General features: G+C 45.2%; 1 protein-coding gene across 1 annotated transcript; it reads left to right on the top strand.

The window, feature by feature from the left end:
- The first annotated feature begins 7,273 nt into the window (after positions 1-7,273).
- Positions 7,274-15,946, top strand: npffr1l1 (neuropeptide FF receptor 1 like 1). Its single transcript, XM_041886838.1, has 3 exons — positions 7,274-7,580; positions 14,283-14,382; positions 14,756-15,946. The coding sequence occupies exons 1-3, from the start codon at positions 7,274-7,276 to the stop codon at positions 15,591-15,593; spliced, it is 1,245 nt and encodes a 414-aa protein (XP_041742772.1). The 3' UTR covers positions 15,594-15,946.
- Positions 15,947-16,662: the final 716 nt, after the last annotated feature.

Genomic DNA, 16,662 nt, shown 5'->3' with positions numbered 1-16,662 from the left:
CTATGTTGGCCAGTGTGGTTCTCAATCAGAGGCAACGTGAATCAGCTGTTGCTTGTTGTCTCTGATTGGGATCCATACTTAGTCAGCCTGTTTCCCACAGTATGGTGTGGGATCTTGTTCCTTTTGGTTTGTGTTTGTACCGTAGGACTTCACGTATCGTTTGTTGTTTTGTTCGTGTAACATTCATAAAAAGCATGTTCACCTTCCACGCTGCGCCTTGGTCCTCCTCTGTATACGACGATCGTGACAGAAGATCCCACCAAGACTGGACCAAGCAGCGTGTCCAGGAGCCATCGCCAGGGAGATCTCTAGCGGATCTCCTTCGCCTCCTCGACTGGGTCAAGCCGTGTGAGGAAGAGAGGGGCTTGACTTGGAAGCAGAAGGGCGAAAGGCTGGCGAGAGATATGGAGACCTGGTCCACGGGTAGGAGAGAAGTCCAGAATTTTTTTTGGGGGGGCTCACGCCGTGGACGACGGGGCAGCAGGAGACCACGATAGAGCGGCCCAGCGGGTTGGCAGAGGAGGCCGCCAGGTTACGGGGGCCACTGGTCAAAGAGGGGAAGGAAGGTGTAGAGGCACGGCGAGATGTACTGGGGTGTGTTACCAGTCCGGTCCGGCCCGTTCCTGATCCCTGCGTAGGGCCAGTGGTGTGTGTCCCCAGTACGGTCCGGTCTGTTCCTGTCCCTTGCACCGAGCCTGTGGTGCGCGTCGCCAGCCCAGTCCGGTCCATTCCTGCTCTCCGCACCAAGTCAGTGGTGCGCTTCGTCAGCCCGGTCCGGCCTGCTCCTGCTCCCCGCACCAAGCCAATGGTGCGCGTCGCCAGCCCAGCCCGGCCTGTTCCTGCTCCCTGCACCAAGCCAATGGTGCGCGTCGCCAGCCCGGCCCGGCCTGTTCCTGCTCCCCGCACCAAGCCAATGGTGCGCGTCGCCAGCCCGGTCCGGCCCGCTCCTGCTCCCCGCACCAAGCCTATGGTGAGCGTCGCCAGCCCGGTCCGGCCCGTTCCTGCTCCCCACACCAAGCCAGTGCTGTGCGTCGTCAGTCCGGCACGGCCCGTGCCTGTTCCACCGGTGCCTGGTCCGGCACCGGTAAGCTGCTTCACGCCGGAGCTAGAGCAATCCGCTCCACCAGTGTGCAGTCCAGCTCCGGCCAGCGGGGCCAGAGCGGACCAGGGGTACTTTGGGGGTTGGAGAGGGAGGGGGATCAGCCCGGGCCGGATCCGCCGCCAAGGCGGAGTGCCCACCCGGTCCCTCCCCTGTGGTGTTTGGTTGGCGCGGCCGGAGTCTGCGCCTTTGGGGGGGGGGTACTGTCACGCCCTGGCTCTGGGGACTCTAGTATGTTGAGCCAGGGTGTGAGTTTTCATTTGTGTTCGTTCTAGTATTGTGTTTCTATGTTGGCCAGTGTGGTTCTCAATCAGAGGCAACGTGAATCAGCTGTTGCTTGTTGTCTCTGATTGGGATCCATACTTAGTCAGCCTGTTTCCCACAGTATGGTGTGGGATCTTGTTCCTTTTGGTTTGTGTTTGTACCGTAGGACTTCACGTATCGTTTGTTGTTTTGTTCGTGTAACATTCATAAAAAGCATGTTCACCTTCCACGCTGCGCCTTGGTCCTCCTCTGTATACGACGATCGTGACACCAGGGACACATGCTTGGCCCGTGTAGCGGAGTATATGAGAATGTCATCAATATACACCACTACACCTTGTCCGTGCAGATCCCTGAAAATCTCATCGACAAAGGATTGGAAGACTGATTCATCAACCCGTATGGCATGACAAGGTACTCATAGTGTCCGGAGGTGGTACTGAATGCCGTCTTCCACTCATCCCCCTCCCGGATACGCACCAGGTTGTATGCGCTCCTGAGATCCAATTTTGTGAAGAAGCGTGCCCCGTGCAATGACTCCGTCATACAAGCTATCAGAGGTAGTGGATAGCTGTACTTGACGGTGATCTGATTAAGACCACGGTAATCAATGCACGGGCGTAACCCACCATCCTTCTTCTTCACGAAAAAGAAACTAGAGGAAACAGGTGAAGTGGAAGGCCGAATGTATCCCTGTCTCAGAGATTCGGAGACATATGTTTCCATAGCCGCCTTCTCCTCCTGTGACAGAGGATACACATGACTCCGGGGAAGTGCAGCACCCACCTGGAGATTTATCGCACAATCCCCCGGACGATGGGGTGGTAATTTAGTCGCCCTCTTTTTACTGAAGGCGAGAGCCAAATCGGCCTACTCGGAGTGAATGTGCATGGTGGAGACCTGGTTTGGACTCTCCACCATAGTAACCCCTAAGGAAACCCCTACACACCTCCCTGAGCACTGACTGGACCATGCCTTGAGAGCCCTCTGTTGCCATGAAATAGTGGGGTCATGAGTGGTTAACCAGGGAAGTCCCAACACCACAGGATACACAGGAGAATCAATCAGATAGAGACTAATCCTCTCCTCATGACCCCCCTGCGTCCTCATTAAGAGTGGAGCGGTGACCTCCTGATTAGGCCTGACCCTAACGGGCGACTATCTAATGCATGTACAGGGAAGGGCACATCAACACGTACAGTGGGAATCCCTAAACTAAGTGAATACTGACGATCAATAAAATTCCCAGCTGCGCCTGAATCTACTAGCACCTTATGCTGGGAATGAGGAGAAAACTCTGGGAAAACAACCTCAATACACATATGAGCAACAGGGAGCTCTGGGTGAGTCGGGTGCTTACTCACCTGAGACGGTCGACCAGTGCTATGCCTACTCAGAACGTCCGCGGGTTTCCAACAGGTTATCCAGCCTGATGGACATCTCCACCAGTTGGTCCAGGTTGAAGTTGGTATCCCTGCAGGCCAGTTCCCGACGAACGTCCTCCCTTAGGCTGCATCGATAGTGGTCGATCAGGGCCCTCTCATTCCATCCTGCGCTGGCTGCCAGAGTCCTGAACTCCAGCGCAAAATCCTGCGCACTCCTCCTCTCCTGTCTTAGGTGGAACAGACGTTCGCCCGCCGCTCTCCCCTCCGGTGGATGATCGAATACCGCCCGGAAGCGGCGAGTGAAATCCTTGTAGCGGACTGAGGTAGCGTCTATACCTCTCCACTCGGCGTTGGCCCACTCGAGCGCCTTCCCCGACAGACAGGAGATGAGGGCGGACACGCTCTCGTATCCCGAGGGTGCCGGGTGAATGGTTGCCAGGTAGAGCTCTACCTGGAGAAGAAAACCCTGACACCCGGCTGGTGTACCGTCATATGCCCTCGGGAGCGAGAGCCGAAACCCACTGGACCCAGGTGGCGAAGGGGTGGACAGTGGTGTGGGAGGTTGATTTGTTGGAGGTGGTGTAGTAAAGCCACCTCTCTCCCATCGGTCCATAGTATTTACCACTCTCTCCATAGCGGTGCCGAGAGCCTGGATCATGCTCTCCTGTTGTCGGACGCGTTCCTCCATCGATCTGGACTGACTGGCTGTACCTGCTGACTCCATACTGGTGCGTGTTTCTGTCACGAGTGTCAGTGTAATGCGGTGGGTCGAAGTCAGGCGCAGGACACAGAACTCCCCTATCCTCCCGGCCGGCTCGGTCCTCCCCTCCTGCTCCGTGGCTTGATGACTCATTGCGAGCTCACAGAACAGGGCTCCGGGCAGCCGAGCGGAAATAGAGGAAAACTAGACTCCCTGCGGACCTGGCATCTTTTCACTCCCTCCTCTCTACATTTTCTTCATCTGTTTCTGCTGCTAAAGCCACTTTCTACCACTCTAAATTCCAAGCATCTGCCTCTAACCCTAGGAAGCTCTTTGCCACGTTCTCCTCCCTGCTGAATCCTCCTCCCCCTCCCCCCTCCTCCCTCTCTGTGGATGACTTTGTCAACCATTTTGAAAAGAAGGTTGACGACATCCGATCCTTGTTTGTTAAGTCAAATGACACTGCTGGTCCTGCTCACACTGCCCTACCCTATGCTTTGACTTCTTTCTCCCCTCTCTCTCCAGATAAAATCTTGCGACTTGTGACGGCCGGCCGCCCAACAACCTGCCCGCTTGACCCTATCTCCTCCTCTCTTCTCCAGACCATCTCCAGTGACTTTCTCCCTTACCTCACCTCGCTCATCAACTCATCCTTGACCGCTGGCTATGTCCCTTCCATCTTCAAGAGAGCGAGAGTTGCACCCCTTCTCAAAAAACCAACACTCGATCCCTCTGATGTCAACAACTACAGACCAGTATCCCTTCTTTCTTTTCTCTCCAAAACTCTTGAGCGTGCCGTCTTTAGCCAACTCTCTTGCTATCTCTCTCAGAATGACCTTCTTGATCCAAACCAGTCAGGTTTCAAGACTGGTCATTCAACTGAGACTGCTCTTCTGTGTGTCACGGAGGCTCTCCGCACTGCTAAAGCTAACTCTCTCTCCTCTGCTCTTGTCCTTCTAGACCTGTCTGCTGCCTTTGATACTGTGAACCATCAGATCCTCCTCTCCACCCTCTCCGAGCTGGGCATCCTCGGCGCGGCTCACTCTTGGATTGCGTCCCACCTGACCGGTCGCTCCTACCAAGTGGCGTGGCGAGAAGCTGTCTCCGCACCACGTGCTCTCATCACTGCTGTCCCCCAGGGCTCAGTTCTAGGCCCTCTCCTATTCTCGCTATACACCAAGTCACTTGGCTCAGTCATATCCTCACATGGCCTCTCCTATCATTGCTACGCAGACGACACACAACTAATCTTCTCCTTTCCCCCTTCTGATAACCAGGTGGCGAATCGCATCTCTGCATGTCTGGCAGACATATCAGTGTGGATGACGGATCACCACCTCAAGCTGAACCTCGGCAAGACGGAGCTGCTCTTCCTCCCGGGGAAGGACTGCCCGTTCCATAATCTCGCCATCACGGTTGACAACTCCGTTGTGTCCTCCTCCCAGAGTGCGAAGAGCCTTGGCGTGACCCTGGACAACACCCTGTCGTTCTCCGCTAACATCAAGGCGGTGACCCGGTCCTGTAGGTTCATGCTCTACAACATTCGGATAGTACGACCCTGCCTTACACAGGAAGCGGCACAGGTCCTAATCCAGGCACTTGTCATCTCCCGTCTGGATTACTGCAACTCGCTGTTGGCTGGGCTCCCTGCCTGTGCCATTAAACCCCTACAACTCATCCAGAATGCCGCAGCCCGTCTGGTGTTCAACCTTCCCAAGTTCTCTCACGTCACCCCGCTCCTCCGCACACTCCACTGGCTTCCAGTTGAAGCTCGCATCTGCTACAAGACCATGGTGCTTGCCTCACGGAGCTGTGAGGGGAACGCACCTCCGTACCTTCAGGCTCTGATCAGTCCCTACACCCAAACGAGGGCATTGCGTTCATCCACCTCTGGCCTGCTGGCCCCCCTACCTCTGCGGAAGCACAGTTCCCGCTCAGCCCAGTCAAAACTGTTCGCTGCTCTGGCACCCCAATGGTGGAACAAGCTCCCTCACGACGCCAGGACAGCGGAGTCACTCACCACCTTCCGGAGACACTTGAACCTCTTTAAGGAATACCTGGGATAGGATAAAGTAATCCTTCTACCCCCCAAAAAAAATATATATATATATATATATATACATATTGTAAAGTGGTTATCCCACTGGCTGGTGAATGCACCAATTTGTAAGTCGCTCTGGATAAAAGCGTCTGCTAAATGATGTAAATGTAAATGTAACTCAATGAAAACGTACTTTACTGACAAGTAAAGAAACAAATACAAAATACCTCCACACAGGGAGGAGCAAACCCACTCACCAAACGACACACGAAGCGAAATAACAAACACGCACAAAACACAATGGGAGCCACCGGGTTAAATAGGGAAGGAGTAATTACACGATGGGAAACAGGTGTGAGATAATCAGACAACAACAGGTAGAACATAGAAACATAGAACATAGATCGGCAGCAGCTAGTATTCCGGTGACGACGAACGCCGAAGCCTGCCTGAGCAAGGAGGAGGGGCATCCTCGACAGAATCCGTGACATACAACCTGTAATTTAAATGGATTTTTATTTGGATTTCATGCAATGGACATACACAAAATAGTCCAAATTGGTGAAGGTAAATTTAAAAAATAACTTGTTTAAATAAATTATAAAATATTAATAACGGAAAAGTGGTGTGTGCATGTGTATTCACCCCCTTTGCTATGAAGCCCCTAAATAAGATCTGGTACAACCAATTACCTTCAGAAGTCACATAATTAGTTAGATTGCACACAGGTGGACTTTATTTAAGTGTCACATGATCTCAGTATATATGCACCTGTTGTGAAAGGACCCAGAGTCAGAGTTCATCTTTTTGAAGAGCCAACTGTTGTATTTGTGTTGTGAATGTGTGAATATACACCTCTATGATATCCACTCTACTGTCCAGTCACATCTTTCTACTACTAGGTTACTTTGATTTCAAAGTCTGTTGGGACTCTCCTTGTAACTTGTCAGCAGGTTATATCATCATACAGTAACTTACACTTGGACCATAATTTACATGTTTGGAGATCTGGAAGTGCCCAATTTACTTACTGATTTGTCATCAATCAGAATAAAGAATGAGCAAGTCTTATAGTGGTGGGAAAAAAGTCCAAAAAATATAAGCCATTTTCCAGGAACTAAATAATATCGAATTTCGTTTAAATTGTTCTGTAGGCTTACTATAAATCAAATATAGGCTACATGCATTGTTTGCACTACCATGTGGTACAGTATCCCTAATCGTTATAGAGAATGAGTGACGCTGATGTGTTTCCAGAAGCGGACTAGAGGCATTACGAGGCGCAGTAGAGCGCACCAGCACAGACAAGACCAGACAAGATAACTATAGTGGAGCTCTTCCAAAGGTAAGTCCCTCTTTGAAAATCTCAATAGTCATCCTGCAGATTTCTATGAAATTGCAACTTTGCCCTCTCAATCTTTTGAATTTAACCCACCATTTGTTCTCACTGCTTTTACTGTATTTGTTTTCTTCGTCAGTTTCACAGACGTTTTCATGTAATTGTTTCAGTAAGAACATACGTGTCATTTGATAAAGTTATGGTAAAAAATAAGAACAATAAATCACGATGGAGTGGATTGTCCAAATGCCAACCTTTCCTTGATTATGGTTATGATGACTAAAGCGTTTTTGAGATAATGTGGGTGTGTATGGCTTTATCGTTTTTCTTTTATATTCTTTACGTTTCTTTTAAAAATCTGTTTGTATCTGCTAGGTTTCTATGCAATATGTAGGGTATAACAACTTTTTCTGATGTGATTCCACTTGGAAGGTGACTTGTGAAAATGGAGATTGCGTCACTGAATGAAACTGCTCTGAACAGCACCATGGACAGCGCCACTATGGACAGAGCCAACCGCACCTATATGCCTTATTACCTGCACTCCACTGGCATGTCCGTCATCTATATCCTGTGCTATGTGGCGGTTCTCCTGCTCTGCATCGGGGGGAACGTGCTGGTCTCCCTGGTGGTCCTCCGGAACCGCAACATGCGCTCCGTCACCAACCTCTTTATCCTCAACTTGGCCATCAGTGACCTGCTCATTGGAGTGTTCTGCGTTCCAACGACTTTGATTGACAGCCTAATATCAGGTGGGAAGTTTTCCTTGTCATTGCCTGGATTCATGATTGGCAGGCTTGTCATGAAAAATTATAGTTATTACTTGTGCATCAATTTGTAGCGTGAGTGTTGCAGGGACTGTCCTGCAGTCGTTTTGTCTGCATCATTAAATCCAGCCAACAAATGTCCCAGTTGGCTTTAATTGAACGTTTTCCTGTTGAGCATTTAGTGTAATATTGTAATAATACTTGTATTTTTATTCAAATTGGACTTTCTTATTTTTTTAAGGAGAACGGAATTCCGAACTCCTTATATAGATTTTTTGTATTATTATTTTAATGACAGAATAGGAGCATGACCAGCGATCCAGAGTAGAGGGAGCAGAAATGCGTAGGGCTCATGCAGAGATCGATGCGGGATCCCCGCGGCAAGGGGAATCATATGGTTCTGGAGGCGAGAGTGTTAACTTTCTGTGCAGGGCTCAAAGGTTTCACTGTGGCTTTTTCAGCTCGAGGCTGTCACCAGTTGAGTCAACCAAGTGTTAGAAGGTCTGGAGTGGAGTGAAAACGCTGGATTTCAATGAACTTGCTGTTGATATGAATGAATTAGTGCATACCCACTGGGCACACCACATCATTTCATCGTGGAAATTTGTGTAATATTTGGTTAATACGTTGATCAATGAGATTTCAACTTTTATTTACCCACTCAAAAAGACAGCCAGAAGTTTCTTGAATTCAGTATGCTTTCATCCATCTAAAAGCACAACAAAATTCCAAATGAAAAAGTTTAAACAATGTCCGATTTTTGGTTTAGTTGTCATCTAAATGTGTTATCACTGGGCCTGGTTTCCCGATAGTGATGGAATTTAGGCATGCTTTTTTATTTATTTATTTACCTTTATTTAACTAGGCAAGTCAGTTATGAACAAATTCTTATTTACAATGACGGCCTACCAAGAGGCAAAAGGCCTCCTACGGGGACGGGGCTGGGATTAAAAATACAAATGTAGGACAAAACACACAACATGACAAGAGAGACATCACAACACTACATAAAGAGAGACCTAAGACAACAACACAGCATGGCAGCAACACATGACACAGCACAGTAGCGACACAACATGGTAGCAGCACAAACATGGTCCAAACATTGTTGGGCACAGACAACAGCACAAAAGGCAAAAAAGGTAAAGACAAGTGTTTTAACGATGCATCTTTCCTACAACAGCCGAAGATGTAACATCCAGAGAAAACGTTTGCTAAATGCGTTGTTTAAGTTTATACAACCGGTGGGTCTAATCCTGAATGCTGATTGGTTAAAACCGCATTCCAGCCGTTGTCTATTCCACAAGTTACCGCCAGCTAAATCTATGACGTTAAAATGCCTATTTACACTGTTCCATCTGACTGCTCAATCCACGGTCTCATCAACCTAGTCAGGCACTTTATTACATTTAAGTCATTTAGCAGACGCTCTTATCCAGAGCGACTTACATGAGCAATTAGGGTTAAGTGGTTTGCTCAAGGGCACATCGACAGATTTTTCACCTAGTCGGCTCGGGGATTAGAACAGCAACCTTTCGGTTACTGGCACAACGCTCTTAACCACTAAGCTACCTAAACTTGATCTCCACTATTAAAAGCATCTAGACATTATCTCACATTTCTTTTAGACTAACATTTAGTTTTCAACAGAGCGGAGATGTGTATAAACCTTGCTGTCTGTCTCTCCGACATTTGCAACATTGTTTCAATATTCAAATTTGATCTGCTGTCCCATAGTATTGAACGTGTCGTGAGTCGGGACGTGACAGAAAGGCAGGCAGCGTTTCTCAGCCGGTCGAAATCATGAATCAGCTGATTTTTATGGATATACAAAAAAAATGTCAATTGAAAAAAGGTAAAACGAAACGCAGCTAATTTGCAGTCTTTCCAGCTACAGTTTGAAGTAATTGTGTTACTGTAGCTGTGTTGTTGGCTAGCTCCTCTGAACAACAGTGTGACGAGTGAGCACATTCTCTATGCCAGGCGAAATCGCGCCTCATTAGCTCATTGTTATGGATGTATCCAAATAAATGTCACTAGAAAACAGCTTAAACAAATGCAAATGCAGCTACCTGGCTGTTATTCTGGCGGAACTTTTTGACTGTAAATTAGCCGTAGTTCGCTAGCTAGCAAGCAAGGGATAATAATGTTGCCAGCCAGTATGGCAATGGAACATTTAGTACGAACGACTGGGTCGCGTCTATAGATACAGAACAAAAAGACTGAACGACTGGGTCGCGTCCATAGACACAGAACAAAAAGAACGAACGACTTGTGGAAGGATGAAATTGTACGAATAAATTAATAAAAATAAAGTTTTTAATGAAAATATGTCAATCATTATTTGAATATGTATAAAAGTGATGTTGATACTGATAGGATCAAAATAAAGGCAACGCTGCTCTTGGATCAGCGTTCTCCATTCAAATCCCCCCTTAACGTTCGAATTATTCCACAATAGTGACGACGGATCAGCTCCTAGAAAGATATTATTACCTATGGCTGCAAATATTGAGGTGGCTTATTTTAAGACTTACCCTATAATAATGCACTAAAATATTTGGCATATCATTGGGCACGTTAGGCTACACATAATGAAATATATTGAGACAAATTACAAACAGTAGCCTACAAGTAGCAAAATAATAACTCAATTGATTGGACATGAAATGTATTTCAATATGATTTAAATTGGCCTAGCCTATAGCCTACTGTATTGTATTAAACCTACTGTATTGATATTTTAATACAGTCATCTCGGTTTTAATTTGAAGCATATTTTTATATGTAGCTTTATGTGTCGCAATTGCAAAGACATTGGCAACTTTGTATTTGTAGTCAACTTTGTTCTGAAGTTATTGGCGATCACAGAGAGACGTACAAACCATTTGATTCTATGTTTAGCGGAGATCTGTGCATAAGAGATGCTTAATTGCAAAAAAATACATCTAACGACGCACTTCGTTGTTCTAGGAGTGGTCTGACGCAAGCGTTAGATTATGAGCGTTTTCAAGTGCAAAATTAATAACGATGGTTTTGGGCAGGGCCGGAGTTATAATTTGATACAATGTTGAACTTCACTAGCAATAGCTCAAGTCAAGACATATAGAAAGGGAGGCAGACAGGCGGAGAAGAGAGATGAATGTGATTGAAAGAACCGAATTTTCATCAGGATATTTTCTACTGTTTGTAGTTGTCGGCTTTAGGCCAATGTATGTTACTTAGTTGACGATGGAAGTTATAGGCCTACAGTTGCATCTCTGAGTTCTATGCTCTCATTTCTTTAGCCGCCAATGGGTCACAGTGTATCAATGTGTCCATATGGCAGAGGCTAGTGCTCTGTCCATAGTTTAATTTTAACTTTTAGATTTTTACCATTTAAAGTTAAAATAGTAAAAATCTCAAAGTTAACAAACAATGATTTTGAGAAACAAAAACGTTATTATTCAAATGAAACTGTTCCACGAAAATGTGCATATATAAATATTCATAACTGGCACACAGATCGGTAGAAATTGTAGAATAAATTGTAAGCTTCCCCAAACTTGAAACTCATGAGCTGCCTACGGTCTTTGAGCTGCCTATGCCCATTCAGTGGCAATTTTAGCATGTACATCTTGGTGGGGCAAACTCAAAAAATGTTATGCCAGCAAAGCCACTACACAACACTAAACAATACACGAATTGCACTATAACGGTGACAAACGGTGCCCATACTGTGAGAGCCTACATAAAGCTGTCCCAACAGCAGAGCTTTCCTTTCAGCACCATGGAGTGAATCCTTACCACCGCTACACCTGGCTATCAGCGGAGCCTTGTCTGGCAGCGAAACAGTTCATTCAGCCTGATTTACTGCCTTTTTTAAACAACAGCTGATATGGCTGACTTGCTTAAACAAATGTGGTTACTACTGACTCCTTGTGGATTTGTGTAAGTCGATAAGAACCGCATTCTCCTTCAATAATAATGAACGCCAAAATGAGTTTTGACATTTGAACCTCACACAAACATTATTACATTTATGTTCAGTAAATTCATAATGTTTATTCTTATATCATTAACACTTAGCTCTAAGTATAAGCAAGTGCAAGCAAACAAGCTGCGACGAGGTAGGCCTATTCATTCAGCACTTTCAAAATGGACACAGACAGAAATTCAGATAGATGTTGAGGCCTTAACTTGTCTAGCTTGCTAGCTAAGATTTTGAAAGTATGATGTTGACCTGATCAGTCCAATCAAAGCTAGGTAGATATAACATGATTTGAGGTCATTTTATCTGTGACCAATGACCTTGAGCCTTCTTGGATGGGCACTTCTAATGTAAATCTATGGCAGCACCCAAGGGGGCTTGAACTGCCTAGCTCTCCCTGTAGATTCTGCGGTGAGGTAGTGTCCCCATGAGTGACAGAACACTGAGCCAATCACAGCACAACTAGAGAAGATTACCAACGCCTATGCTCTGTATGTTCCGCTGGCTGCCCCTCCACCACAGAAAGCACTGAGCTAGGCTGAAACATCTGTATTTTGGAGCTGCCTTACTCAAGAAAGCAAGAAAGAGATCATGTTTTGTATTCGGCTTTATTCGCTCAATATATTTGTTTTTACATTGTTTGCAAACTGATATGTGACCCGAATGAATGCCAAAATAATATGCAAAACAGTCAACAACAGGTGGGCCAGCCTGCGCACACATAGGAGGCCCCGTGAAAAAACGGGCCAGCCTATGGAAATAACATGCCGTCCAAATGATTCGTTCTGGCACCGGGTCGGGTCTGGTTTTGGGAAACCGCTCAGAGATTTAACGATGCGACTACGAAGGTTCTACCCATGAATGTAGGCTTAAAATGCTTTTCGGAAAACGGGCCCTGGATTGCAGTTGAGATTACATTAAAAGTACATTGCAAGTGATCAATGCTGTTCAAGATTCTGTGCAGATTATTATAGCAATTGTGTGTGGTCCTCTGTAGCTCAGCTGGTGGAGCACGGCGCTTGTAACGCTAAGGTAGTGGGTTCGATCCCCGGGACCACCCATACACAAAAAAAAAATGTATGCACGCATGACTGTAAGTCGCTTTGGATAAAAGCGTCTGCTAAATGGCATATTATTTATTATTATTTAGATCTCCAAAGACCTGCTATCTTTGCATGTTATCTTGAACATGCACACGCTTTCTGTAATCAGGCCTACATAAGAAGACATTTACAGTAGGCTAACCTCAAAATGTGGCCATGGATGTGTTACTCATTTTAAGGTTGAATAAATACTGTTACATTAGTTTGTAACAGCCTTAACTTTAGGCTACTGTATTACAAAAGTATTATTGAATTGTGTTTGGTTTACAAATTGGTCCAATATCAACATTTAAAGGACAGCCTATCTAATGCTTGGATAGTTTCATCTGAGCCACTGGCTTAATCCTATTCTTTAACTTAGATTTTTGGTTTAGTTGGAGACATTAATCCAACATATCATTAGTTAACTTGTGACAAGTTAATAGGGTATTTACTGTATTGCAAAAGTGTAATTGAATTGTGTGTGATTGTCAACGCAACCAAATATCAACATTTGAAGGAGATGTATCTTTAGTGCCACTGACTTAGTCTGGTTTTAATTCCAATTTGTCTACGAATTAATAATTGATATGTTGGATTCACTTCTCCATCTCAACCAATAATCAAAGTTAAAGAATAGGACTCAATCAAATCAACTTTATTTAATGTGCATTTACAATCAATTCAAATCAAATATTAATGATTCATTTGAAGATTACATTTTAAATCAACCAAAGCTTGAAACTCTAGGCCTATAAGGCTGCATTTACACAGGCAGCCCAATTCTGATATTTTTCAACTAATTGGTCTTTTGACCAATCAAGGCTGATCTGATTGGTCAAAAGACCAATGAATGAAAAAAATATCAGAATTGGGCTCCTTGTGGAAACGAAGCATATGTATTGTCTATTTTTAGTTTAACCCTGGGTTGAATTGAGACAATAGCTGTTTATGACTTTGCAAATGGTATATAGGCCTAAATAGTATAATTGATGATATATGACTTATAAAGAAATATGGTTACATTTCATTTGCTCTGTTAAACCTACCCTTTGGAATTACTTTGATAGCAACAGTGAATATATTTAGTTATATATTGGTAGTAGTCAGTGACAAAAATAAAAGCTAAACAGGGTTGGGCATGGTTAAAACCCTGGATGGGATAACAAATGAATAGTTGTAGATCAACTCTCCAGTAGGAGGTAGTGGATGTAACGTTGAAGATCTGACATTGTTTCAAAGGTACCAATTCAACATATTTTATACACAGTTTGTCTATGTTGAAAATTGGTTACAATGATGACATAATCCTGTGGTTGAATTTTCATTTTCAAAACAAGAGTTTTGACTTTTTTCAAATCCAATGTATTTTCCATGTTGATTCCATGTCACAATACGTTGACAAATTACATTGAAACAACGTTGATTCGACCAGCTTGTGCCCAGTGGGTATCTATTACATGTATGCATTTTCCCACCCTTTCACACTGTTTGCTCCCTTCAAACAATTTATATCCACACATCTACAGTCTTAAAATCCAATGTCAATCGAAACAAATTAAGATTCATTAAGATTAAAATATTTGGTGTAGCAACCGGGCTACTGCTTGTGTGTAATACAGTCTTTCTTTCCAGGATGGCCATTTGGCCAGATTACATGCACCATGAGCAACCTGGTCCAGGGGATGTCAGTGTCAGCATCAGTCTTCACTCTGGTGGCCATAGCTGTTGACAGGTAATCCACCACCACACTATCCTGGTCCCATATCTGTTTGTGCTCTTGCCAACTTCATTGCTGTAATTGTCAAACCAAACATTTCTCTCTGTGGCTCTCGGCCTCTCTTCCTCCCTACTCTCTGTCTCTCTGTCTCTCTGTCTGTCTCTCTCTCTCTCTCTCTCTCTCTCTCTCTCTCTCTCTCTCTCTCTCTCTCTCTCTCTCTCTCTCTCTCTCTCTCTCTCTCTCTCTCTCTCTCTCTCTCTCTCTCTCTCTCTCTCTCTCTCTCTCTCTCTCTCTCTCTCTCTCTCTCTCTCTCTCTCTCTCTCTCTCTCTCTCTCTCTCTCTCTCTCTCTCTCTCTCTCTCTCCTTCCCTATATCCCTCTTCTCTCAGGTTCACAGGTATTGTGTACCCCTTTAGACATCGAATGAGGCCTGTGACTGCTCTCCTCACTATCCTCTTCATCTGGGTGCTGGCGTTTGCTGTCATCTGCCCCTCGGCCGCCACCCTGACCATCATTCACCTGGAGGACACCTACCTGGTCCAGGACAAACAGACCTACCCTGTCTTCGTCTGCTTCGAGAACTGGCCCCGACCCGAGATGCGTCGGGTCTACACCATGGTCATCTTCGTGCATGTGTACCTGGCCCCCCTGGGTGTCATCAGCATCATGTATGGCTGCATCGTTGCCAAGCTCTCAGTCAACCTGAGGCAGGTGAGCCTGGCAGAGGTGCGGAGGGCCCACTCCCAACGCAGGGTTAAAGTGATCAACATGCTGATCATGGTGGCGGTGCTCTTCATGGTGTCATGGCTACCTCTGTGGACGCTGATGCTGCTGACTGACTACAGGGATCTGGACACGCAGCAGATTGACTTCCTCAGCAGCTACCTGTTCCCTGTGGCCCACTGGCTGGCCTTCTTTAACAGCGGGATTAACCCCATCATCTATGGCTTCTTCAATGAGAATTTCCGCAGGGGGTTCCAGGCTGCAGTGGACTGCAGGTCCTGTTCACAAAAAACAACAACAGGGGTGGTTAATACACGCTTTAACTTCCCGCCCCCTAACAGAGTATTCAATGAGAACCCTGAGTCCCCTGGTGGGAGGAAAGGCCACTGCTCCAAGGGCACTCCTAAGATTATCCCACATGGAACCAATGAAATCCTCCTGGATGACATGAACAGGAATGTTGCACTCAACAGGGTGATTGGAGCCTGGGTGGAGGGACTCTAATTAGGGCTGTGACGATTATAGATTTTTGTATAGATTAATTGTAATGCTCATAATTGTAATGTTTGTAGATTTTTTTTTTGAGCTTGTAATGCATCATAGTGCATCTTAAAAAATTAGCTATGACATACTTAATGAATACAACATAGCTTTGTTGACACACCCCTCTCTCAAAAACAAATAGTTTTGACCGCTGGGAACTTTTGGAAATGAAGCTTCCCCTCCCAACCATGCTGTTCTGCTTGCAAAATGATTACCAACATTACCCACCCATGGTGTAAAAAAAAACATGCTATTGAGAAAAAAATAAAAACATGCTATTGAGAAGAAAAAAATATACTGCTAACTACATCTATTTGAAAATTAAGTTCAATGCCCCCCTCCTAAAATAAATGTATTAAGACTATTATGATTCTTATTTTGTTGTTTGCGGTTATTGTCCATAATTTATATATGATAATTGTGCCAGCCCTAAATCTAATACAATATGTAATCATCACAACATCTTTACCCTAACCTTAACCTTCCCCCTAACCAAAGCCTAACCCTAACCCTCATTCAAGACCAAATAGCTAATTTACTTAATCATAAGACTTTGCAGCAGCCATTGCCATCTAGTGAGAATCAGGAAAGGAGGAGGAACTGTTTTACTTTGCCAGTATACAGATAAAGGCTGCTAGAGAGCGCTAAATCCATTAGTGTTGCCTTGGTTACAGAGGAACATAAACTGCTGGGAGAGGAATGTGTATGCTGATAAAATGTTGATGCTGGATATCAGGTTCATTCCCAGTATGTCCAGACTACCTTCAAGTGCACACCAAGGGCCCGATTCAGACTAAGTAAATCTATTCATTTTTTACGTGTTTTGATTTACACACTTCTCAGTAGTTGGAATTCAGACTTACTTTATGCAGGTGCGTAATGGGCTTTGCAGGTGTGGCTCCCTTGCGCACACTCAATAAATGTAATTCAACCACTGAAAACCCTCCCACTTGCTGGCCAACATATTTTCTCATGGAGTTTTCATTCAATAGGGTTTTCAGTACTTTTATCTAAAGCCATCACTTTGAAT

Source organism: Coregonus clupeaformis, chromosome 9, assembly GCF_020615455.1.
Source record: "Coregonus clupeaformis isolate EN_2021a chromosome 9, ASM2061545v1, whole genome shotgun sequence".
NCBI classification, from domain to species: Eukaryota; Metazoa; Chordata; class Actinopteri; order Salmoniformes; family Salmonidae; genus Coregonus; species Coregonus clupeaformis.
The sequence above is the reverse complement of the archived record's forward strand: the minus strand, read 5'-3'. Positions and strand labels throughout refer to the sequence as shown.

Coding starts and splice junctions, on each gene's coding strand:
- npffr1l1 (XM_041886838.1), top strand. CDS start 7,274: ATGGAGATTGCGTCACTGAATGAAACTGCTCTGAACAGCACCATGGAC. Junction 7,581..14,282: donor GATTGACAGCCTAATATCAG/GTGGGAAGTTTT, acceptor CTTTCTTTCCAG/GATGGCCATTTGGCCAGATT. Junction 14,383..14,755: donor GTGGCCATAGCTGTTGACAG/GTAATCCACCAC, acceptor CTCTTCTCTCAG/GTTCACAGGTATTGTGTACC.